Below are 10,000 nucleotides of genomic sequence, written 5' to 3'. Positions count from 1 at the left end.
TCCGTCTCGCTCACTCATCTGCCCACGCCGCCCGGTGTCCTCGCACCTCGATCTCGCACCTCGATCTCGCACCTCGATCTCGCACCTCGATCTCGCACCTCGATCTCGCACCTCGATCTCGCACCTCGATCTCTCCACCGCGCATCTACCAGCGGCGGGCCACTCGAGTCGCGCGCGAGCTCCGCGCGGCACCGGGAGCGAGTCTAGCCGCGCCGCCTGCAGAGAGCACACACACAGAGAGAGGGGCAGCTCGACAAGTGGTCAGGAGCCCACCCGTGACTAGCCGACCGCAGCGACAGCACAGAGAGCCCCCCTGGCCAGCCGACCAGTCACTGACATCGCCGCTTCGTTGCAATACTCGCCGGCCGCGTGTAATCTCGTGTAATCTCGTGTAATCTCGTGTAATCTCGTGTAATCTCGGCCCGCCTGCAGGAGCTATGTGTATATCTAAGCTCGTGTACTCTCGTGTACTCTCGTGTAATCTCGTGTAATCTCGTGTAACCTCGTGTAATCTCGGCCCGCCTGCAGGGTGAGCTATGTGTATATCTAATCTCGTGTGCTCTCGTGTACTCTCGTGTAATCTCGTGTAATCTCGTGTAACCTCGTGTAATCTCGGCCCGCCTGCAGGGTGAGCTATGTGTATATCTAATCTCGTGTGCTCTCGTGTACTCTCGTGTAATCTCGGCCCGCCTGCAGGAGCTATGTGTATATCTAAGCTCGTGTACTCTCGTGTACTCTCGTGTAATCTCGTGTAATCTCGTGTAACCTCGTGTAATCTCGGCCCGCCTGCAGGGTGAGCTATGTGTGTATCTAAGCTCGTGTACTCTCGTGTAAGCTCGTGTAAGCTCGTGTAATCTCGTGTAATCTCGTGTAATCTCGTGTAATCTCGGCCCGCCTGCAGGGTGAGCTCAGAGAGAAGCACGCGCGCACGCCCGCTCAGCGCGACGAGACGGTCGAGCGACTGCACGTCGGCGAGCAGCTCCGCCGGCCGCTGCACCGCCGCGCGTGCCGCGCCCGACACCTGCGCGAGACCGTCGGAGGAGTAGCTCCCCCCCACTACGACGACAGCTAATGACTACTCCACAAGCCGCTCATGGTGCCGTCGGTGATCGGTGGGCTCCTCCGGCTCATTCAAGCTAACTAGCCGCTCGCGAGCGATGCGCTGCTCGGCACCTTCCCGTCGGCGAGCTCCTCCGAGAGAGCGGCGGTGGCGGCGTGGAGGCGGTCGAGGCTGTGCTGCGCCTGTTCACAGCCAGAGGTGTGAAGAAACGCTGTTCACATCCGGACGAAGCGGTCGAGGCTGTGCTGCGCCGCGCCGCGCGCGAGCGAAGGGAGGTCCTCCTAGCACACACACCAAGAACCATGATGCACCTTCATGCGTCGCCCTGCCGAGCGGAGCCGAAGTGCAGGAGATCAATGCTTAGCCAGGCCCTGGCACGCCAACCGTCATCACCACACACGCTAGTCACGCTGTAAGAGTGCCACGTCTTGCAGGCCATGCAGGCCGGCCTGCACGAGCCGCCGCGTGTCGCGCGCGAACGCGTCGCTCAGCACGTACTCGCGGTACGCGACCTAGCGACCAAGGACCGCGTCTTCACTCACGGTGAGGCGCAGTCGGCCAGTCCTCGCGCCGGAGCGCGACCAGCTTCTCGTACTGCAGCAGGTCGCACGCCGTCTCGCGAAGTGCCTCGGCCGTGGCGACGGGGTGGGCGCGCGCCTGAGGGCAGGAGCCCCAACGCGCATCGAGAGAGCAAAGGTCGGTGCGCGTGGGCGGGCAGACCCCCCCGCCCCCCCCACCCCCCATCCACCCCCCCTCACCCCACCGGCCTCTGTGATGACACGAGTCGTGTCGCTGTCAACTGGCCTCCCGTGTGCGAGGCCCGGTGCGCGGGGGCCAGGCCCGGTGCGCGTGGGCCAGGCCCGGTGCGCGTGGGCCTCGTGCAGCGCGTCGAGGGCGCGCGCCAGCCGCTTGTCGGCAAGCAGCGCCTCCTTCTTCTCCACCAGCGCCGCCTTCCGGTCGGCGATCTTTGCAATGTAGGGAGCCGCGGCGGCCCTCGCCGGCACAACGATCCGCTCGGTGGCGAGCTCTTTGCCCTCGGCGAGGACGGCGGCACGTCCGTCGGCGCCTTCGCGGGCGAGAGTGACGCGCGCCGCGACCGCCTCCTTGTATTCCGCGACGACGGGCACGAGTTCTTCGTACTTTTCCTTGCTCTTCTCAAACAGGCCGCTCCCCTTCTCGTACAGCCGGGGAGCCGCCCTTTCGAGCAGCGCCGGCGCCTCCTTGACGAGGCCGGCGGCGGTCGTGCACGTGGCGAGCGCCTCGACCTGTGTGGCGACGCGGCGACGCAGGGTGCCGGCGTGTATTGGGCGCAAGCTTACGGGCACGGTTGAGCGGCGTGTGTTGGGCGCAAGCTTACGGGCACGGTTGAGCGGCGTGTGTTGGGCGCAAGCTTACGGGCACGGTTGAGCGGCGTGTGTTGGGCGCAAGCTCATATGTGGTGAGCGCCTGCTTCTCGTTGAGGTACTTGTCGGCTCCTACTTTGTTGAGCACAGCCTCGACGAGAGGCACGCGAGTATCTGGGTCGTAGGCGCGAGCCGCATAGTCGTATAGCTCGTCCTTTGAGGGGATGGATGCGAGCATTGCCGCTGCCATGTCACTTGTAGTGAGCGTCGGGCTGGTGGTTCGAGGGAATGGCCGGGGGGGCCAGCAGGTGAGCGGCGAGCCGACGTCAACGTTGATGCAGGCGGATGCAGTTTGAATTCTTTTCCTCGGGGTAATCCTAGCCGCTGTGAGGAGAGCATTCATAGACATCTCACATGACCCCACACACGGTCTCGTCCATGCCTTGCGGCTGGCGGCGAGATTGCTAGAGGCGGAGCAGCCTGCTCTAGCCTCGCATGTTAGGTGGTGGTGTCGGGGTGCTGTCAGGCTCTGACACACACCAGCCACACTTATGACACTATCAAGAGGAGACCAGCAGGACTCTACTACACATACTCTCAGCCTCTCCTCCTACACGGCGTGATCACGCCGGCGGCGGCGGCCGCCTGGGGAGCGCATATGGCGGCGCAGGCGCAGGCGGCGGCGGCGGCACAGACGGCGGCGGCCAAATCCCACCCAGACGCCGTAGGCATATGACTGTAGGGCCCCAGAAGGCTAGCTGGTAGCTTCATTTGTAGTAGCACAGCCGCCGTGCTAGAGAGGGGGGTCCCCGCAGAGGTGGGGCGGGAGGGTTGAGAGAGAGACCCTGACCCATGACCATCCCATGACTACATGGACCACACTCACATGTCTTTGCATGTAATAGTTTTGTTATACCCTCATGGGGCACAAGAAAGAGGCTCTACGGGGTCTGACTGTGTACGGTCTGTGCTGCTGTCGGGCTGTCGGCGCTGCCTGTCAGGCCACTGTGTGCTTTCGGGCTGTCGGGCAGCTGTCAGGCTGTCACGTTAGGGCCTGACAGCGACGGAGCACCTCGACTGTCAGACTCTGCTGTCAGGCTGTCAGATACGTGCTGTCAGACTGTCGGAGAAAGTGCTGTCAGCGCTGTCAGGCTGTCGGGCACTGTCAGGCGTTGTCCGGGGTTTGCTGTCCAGGCTGTCAGACCAGGGCTCAGCGGCGGAGAAGTCCAGGTCATCGCCGTCGGCGGAAGGCAAGGCGCCGGCCTTGACAAGGCGGATGAAGCTGGGCGTGCCCATGATGAGGCGAGCGACGGGTAGGAGGTCAGGGCCGGTCGTCGCTTGCGGCGGATCCAGTCGAAGAGCTTGACGCGCCCACAGCCGTTGGGGTCAGGCTTGTTGTCGGCCGTGAGCGCCTGGGCGATCGTGTTGTAGGTCACCGCCGAGATGGTCGCGTTGTCCGGCCCTTCGACCTTCGTGCCGACGTTAATCTGCCGTGCCACCCCGCGACGTGTGGGCGGCGTACGCGAACAGCTCAAGCACAGGTGGTGTGCGAGTGCCGTTCTTGGAGAAGGAAGTTGACCGGCGCACGGGCGCGCTCCTCCGCCGCCTCGGCCCTCGAGGCAATGAAACCTCGAAGGGTCTGTCACTATATTCACTATTCACTAATCACTATGCAGGAAGGCTCTCCACTCTGGTGTGGGGAGCCTTCCTACATCCTAGTACTTCCTAGGACGCCAGTGCGCACTTGCGGCCGCCGCACCGCCTCGCCATAGCACACCGTCTCCGTCGGCGACACCGGTCTCGGTCCGCCATCACGCATCACCCCAATGGCCCTGGGCTAAGAGCTCAGTCGAGCCCTCTTTCACGTCTTAGGGTTAACCTACGTACTCAGCGGCCGTCGAGAGCTCCCCACCGCAGCTCCCCTCCCGCGCGGCTTGAGCCCGCTCGCCTCGTCGCCCCTTGCCTTGAGCCTCCCTCGGCCGCCCGCAGACCCTCCGCCTGAGCCGGGCCGCGCCTGGCCCGCCAGCTTGCGCCAGCGCTGCAGCGCCTCGGGCGCGTCCTTGTCCGCCTGGGCGAGGTACGCGGCGATCGCGCCGCGCCGCGAGGCGTCGTGCCGCATCGGCTCGCCGTAGTACACGTCCGCAGGGACGCACCGTGCCGCGGCTCGCGAGGCGGAGCGGTTGGCGGCGCGGGAGGCGGAGGAGCGGTTTCGGGCGGGGAGGCCCCTGCACTGCGGGCACGAGTCGGCGCAGCAGTGCTCGATCGGCGTCGCCGAAGCCAGGTCCCCAGTCTCGCATCCGGCGCAGTTGGACGCGTCGGGAGCGACGCACGCGACGGAGGTGTCGCCGTTCGGGCAGTGCTGCCGCAGCGCTCGGAGGGCGGCGGCGAGGGCGGCGGCGCGTGCGGCGGCGCGGCGGACGACGTGCGCGGGCAGACAGCGCAGCGCCGCGGTGATAAGCAGATTTTCGGCGACGCGAGAGCCGTTGGTGTTCCAAATCAGGTCGCGGCGGAACCTGTTGGCTAGCCGCTGAGTCCTTCCGAGCGAGGCGGGAGACAGCTTGTCGAGCGCTCCGACGACTGCGGCCGCGCCGGTGCTGGAGAGGAAGGGGCGCTCGGCGATGGTGAAGGCGATCTTTCGCCATGGGACGAGGCACCTGTTCACGGCGGCTGCCTGTGTAAGAGGCGCCGTTCACACACCCTCGCCACCCTCCGCCACAGGGATGAGGCACGGGAAGGGCAAGCCGACCGACCAGAGCTCGTCCGAGATCAGGACAGAGAGGGCGCCGGCCGCCACACCGTCGTAGAGACGGCGCGAGGAGGGCGAGTCGCCTGAGGCCGAGGTGAGGCCGAGGTGAGGGCGAGGTGAGGGCGAGAGGACGCCGAGAGGACGCCGAGAGGACCCGAGAAGTGCCGAGATGATCCGAGATGGTCCGAGATCGAGCCGCGAGCGGGGCGAGTCGCCTCTCAAGACGAGGTTGAAGCGCGACCTCGCCTAATCAGCGAGGGGCTCCTTGAGCGCGCCGACTGGCATACCTGGCGAGGCTGAAGCGCGACCTCGCCATCAGAGATCGGAAGGCGCCGCTCGAGCGTCCCGCGCGGCAGTTTGTGCTGACGGCGCCGCCGCACGCCGCCGGCTTTCCCGGCAGCGAGAAGGCGGAGATGTGCGCCGCCGGCAGGTCTTGCAGCTGCGGCAGCGCGGCCTGGCGGAAGGCGTAGCCGCGGGTGCCGCGGTTGTTTGCGCCGCCCTGAAAGTAAAAGCTCACGTCCCGCTCCTTGGAGGCGGGAGGCCGCCGGTGCGCGGCCGCCGCCTCGTCGTAGTTGGCCACGTACGGCGACACCACGGAGCAGCGCCAAAAGGCGGACGACGGCGGCTTGGCGACGCCATGGCTCTCCATGTGGCCTGTTCACGGCCGGAGGGGTGAAGAGACGCCGTTCACAGCTCTTTGCGACGGCGTCGCTCTCTCAATGAGGCCGACAATCGCGTTGCGGAAGGTCCGGCGGAAGAGCTCGTTGGGCAGCTGGCCGACCTTGGACCAGGGCGCCTGCTCGGGCGGCGTCTGCGTCAGCTTCCACGAGTTGCTGACGATGACGTGGTCTGCGCCGTCATGTCGCGCATACTGCTCGGTCGCCGCAACCGCCGCTGCCGTCGCATCGAGCAGCACCTGAAAGTGCGTCCCGTTGCACGATGCGCCCTTCACAGACGGCTGGAGCGCTGCGTTGAGGTAGAGCGGAACGACAAAGAGGAGGGCAGCCGAGGGCTGCGCCACGCGCCAGCGGTGCCTCCGCAGCTGCGCAAGCCAGTAGTGCTCTCCGGAGTACTGGTCCTCCTCAATCCTCTCTCCGCGCAGCCCACGCGAGCACGCCTCGAACCACGAGCCGTCGTCGAACGACGGCCCCTCGTAGAGGTAGAAGGGGAGCTCCAGCGCCGAGCGGAGCGCGTCGATGCGGTCGGCGTCCTCCTCCTCGTCGGTGGGCATTTGAGCGCAGCTTTGCACTGATCGCCACGAGCAAGCCAGCTGTCCGGCGGCCGAACCACGACACGCTTCGACACCGGACTTTTCTTTTGAGCTTAGCCTTCGATGTTATGAAACAACGCAAGGCGGACATGGCATATCGCTCTCGGGCTCACAGACATCCCTCACACTTTTCTTTTTGCACTTACAGGTATGAGTTCTTCTTGCTTGGGCGGCACTCGTAACGGGGTAGGTAGGGTAGGTCTGGGCCCTCCCGTCGGGTTTTTCCCTCTCTTCAAGCTGGAATTTTCCAAAAAAGAAATTTTCCGCGGAAATCACGATGTCAACCCTCCCCAAATGGGTGATCTGATGCTTGTAGGGCTTGAGAGTGGCCTGCCATGTCACAAGAAGGACTGTGGTTGCAGGAGAGTACCACCAACCATCACGATAGACTATAGTACCACACCTTCACCATCGTGATTTCTTTAGTTTCCATAAGTAAGGTAGGTAGGTAGGTAGGTAGGTAGGGGCAGGGGAGAGGCCGGCCGGGTTTTTCCAGAATTTCATCATGAGTGCCGCCCCAAGCAAAAAGAACACACACCTGTGGCACTTAGGGAATAAATCATTTCGCCAGTGCGCGAAAATTTCGGGGAATTCGCAAAGGAAGCTCATCCACTTACCCCCGAAAATAATTACTCTCGTGAGCTGTGAACAGACGCACTTGCCTTCGGGGGCCCCATTCCGCTAGGTTGGGCGTGCTTTCACGAGAGAAATTATTTTACAACAAAACTCCCTCGCACGACGCTGGGCACGGACTGGCGCGCGCTGGCACTCGTGTGTGTGACACATACACACAAACACAGGTAGGTAGGTAGAAAGGTGAAGAACAGCCAGGCTCGGACTGGACACCAACGCGGTATGGGTGGACGCTAGACAGATGATGACGGCACGCACGAGCGACACAGACACAAACAAGCTCACAAGACACACAGCCAGCTGGCTGCCACACACCCTGAGTTGGCGTACACATAACTCAGGGCCACATTCTTCCTGTCGCCCCCCCCAGCACTCCAAGGTGCCAAGAGAAACAAACAAGGGCACAACATCACAACAGACGACAGGAGGTAACATGCGAGGCTAGAGCAGCATGCTCCACCTCTAGCAATCTCGCCGGCCGGCGAGGCACGGATGAGACCGTGTGTGGGGTCTAGTGAGGTGTCTATGGACGCCCTCCTCAGAGGCTAGCTGCCTACTGCTAGCCCTATCTCGCGCTCACGGGCAGTGACAATTCAATGGGTGAGTGTTTGCGAGCAGAGGCGCGTGGGCTAAATCTAGGCCGCACGTCGTGGCACTACGACGAAGTTAGACGTGTGGCCGCAGCGCGCCCGCCGCAGGCTCGGCGGTGCGCGCGTGTTAGCGAGAAAGTTGCGGGGAGAGCCATGCCCGACTTTTCGAAGGTGAGGCCTCTGCGACGAATGCCAGCCGCGCTGCGGAGCCACACCCTTCGAGCCGCGTCCCGTCGGCACTGCCCCTGAGTGTGTCCCGCCTTGGCGGCACACACTCTCGACGAGGACAGTCCGGCCTACGGGAACGTGTCGCGCGCCGGCGACGGTTGCGGCGTGGTGGTTTCGAGTACGAAGCGAAGATGGCACGACCACCGCCCTGCATCGCAGACCGGGCAAGGAGGGGCCTGCTCCCGTTCCGCGAGGAACAGGAGGTCTCCCCCCCTCCCCCGGCCTGAGCAGCGACGGTTGGAAGGCAGCCCCTTGAGTCGAGGGCGGCGCGACCGTTGCCGCTCTCCAATGACCAGAGGCCCGGTAACTGCAGATGGTCTCGCCGCCCCGCTCCGCCCCGCCCGCCGCCGCGCCGCGCCGCCGCCCGATGATTATTAATTAATAATTAATTAACAAATAATTAATTACCCCACCCGCCGCCGCGCCGCCCCGCCCTGCGCCGCCCGCTGCCTCGCCGCGCCGCCGCCTCGCGCCGCCCGCCGCCGCGCCGCTCCGCCGCCCGAGGATTAGTAATTAATAATTATTACCCGATTATTAATAATGTGTGTGTGTGTGTGTGTGTGTGTGTGTGTGTGTGTGTGTGTGTGTGTGTGTGTGTCTGACGGCAGGGAAGTGCAAGGCAGCGGCGAGCGGCAGGTGGCGTCGGCGACGCAGTCAGGACACGATGGTGAAGCCCACAGCGCAGGAGCCCCGCAGTAGCGCGGCCCCCCGCCGCGTCGGAGGCGGTCTGAGCGAGGCAGCCTGTACTCCACAACCTCCTTGGCTTTCCCCCGACGAGCGGCGTGCTATGCGGGCCCGCCGCGGGCGACGCGGGCGGCGAGCCGACGTGCGTGCCGCAGTCATACCCGGGTAGGCAGCGCTGCTGGCGAAGCGAGGCGGTCGGCGCAGGCCCCCGGATGCGGTCGCAGCGAGAGATGCGAGGCATCAGATGCTGATGGAAGGGTGGGGAGCAGCCTGCCGTCGAGCGGCGCGCTGCGCAAGCCCGCTGTCGGCGGCCCGATCGGAGAGCTGGTAGTCGTGGTACTATTCAGCGCGCCATCGTGCCCGAGACGGCCCGCCCTGTCCCTGTAGACCCTCCCAGAGAGTTGGCGATGCTGTACAGCATGCCCAGAGCATACTGGACAGGCTCCCGTCGAGCGACGAGCCATGCTGGCTCGCCGGCGGCGGCGAGCTCGAAGACCCGCGCCGAGCTTCGCCGAGCCTGGCGGGCCCGCCCGCACGCCCGCGGCCGCAGGCAAGGAAGGCGAGCTTGCTGGCGTCTTTGGCAAGCGCTCACATGCCAAAAGACACCTCGCAGCGCGCGAGACGTGACCAAAGCGGCACGTCTCGGCGCCGCGAGAGCAGCCGGTCGACGTCGGCACCAAGCGCGCGGCCGCCGGGCGCCTCCGAACCGACAGGGGCGCCGCGGGAGTAGAGAGCACTCCACCGCCATACCGTTTTTGTGGCGGCAGCTCAAAACACACAACGCTGGCACTCGAGAGTAGAAAAATAAGGAAGGCCCTCAGAAAAATAAGCGAGCGCTCCGCTGGGATTGATCGCGAAACGTGTGGCCTGCCGACACTCGGAACTGCGTCGCTCACCGCCGGGGCGGGCGCCTGGTGGCGCCGCGGCGGAACGGAGAGACAGGCATCTCCCTGGCCCCATGCAGCGCATCTTTGGCAGAGCGGCCAGCAGAAGCCCCCGAAGCTCGGGCAGCAGCAGCAGCGGCGCCCGGCGCTCCTCCTCCACCGAGCGAGACTCGCGGGCGCAGCGCACCGAGCGGGTGAGCGTCGTCATGCCGGCTGGCGTCCGTCCGGGCATGGAGGTACAATTTGAGAACCCGCGGACCGGGCGGTACTTCAAGGCGGCGGTGCCGCCGGGCCTCTTGCCTGGGCAGACCTTCATCGTCAACGTCCTTCGCTCGCGGGAGAGCTCGCCAGCACGCGGGCGAGATGTTGTGCCGGTGGAAGTAAGCTTCCCTTCGGCCGCAGCGTCGCCGGGCAGGAGCGCGACGAGCCCCGCGCAGCAGGGCGGCGCGAGCGAGCGCGAGAGGCGCGAGGCGGCGGAGCTGGCGGAGGCTATGGCGGCGTCGCTCGCGGAGCAGGAGGCGGCGCAGCGGCGGCGCGCCGCGGAGGAGGCGTCGGAGCTGGA

At 65.1% G+C, this 10,000-nt stretch overlaps 2 protein-coding genes across 2 annotated transcripts; both read right to left on the bottom strand.

Moving 5' to 3' along the window:
- Positions 1-368: 368 nt before the first annotated feature.
- Positions 369-881, bottom strand: EMIHUDRAFT_46415 (hypothetical protein; the record flags this gene model as incomplete). Its single annotated transcript, XM_005769683.1, has 1 exon — positions 369-881. A coding segment is annotated over one exon (513 nt), but the record flags the coding sequence as incomplete, so codon positions are not given.
- A 3,401-nt stretch (positions 882-4,282) lies between these two features.
- EMIHUDRAFT_118584 (hypothetical protein) lies at positions 4,283-6,380 on the bottom strand (the record flags this gene model as incomplete). Its single annotated transcript, XM_005769682.1, has 4 exons — positions 4,283-5,057; positions 5,200-5,232; positions 5,437-5,774; positions 5,841-6,380. The coding sequence occupies 4 exons, from the start codon at positions 6,378-6,380 to the stop codon at positions 4,283-4,285; spliced, it is 1,686 nt and encodes a 561-aa protein (XP_005769739.1).
- Between the last annotated feature and the right edge of the window lie 3,620 nt (positions 6,381-10,000).

This window comes from Emiliania huxleyi (assembly GCF_000372725.1).
Source record: "Emiliania huxleyi CCMP1516 unplaced genomic scaffold EMIHUscaffold_410, whole genome shotgun sequence".
Lineage (NCBI taxonomy): Eukaryota > Haptophyta > Isochrysidales > Noelaerhabdaceae > Emiliania > Emiliania huxleyi.
This window is presented reverse-complemented; position numbering and strand designations above follow the sequence as displayed.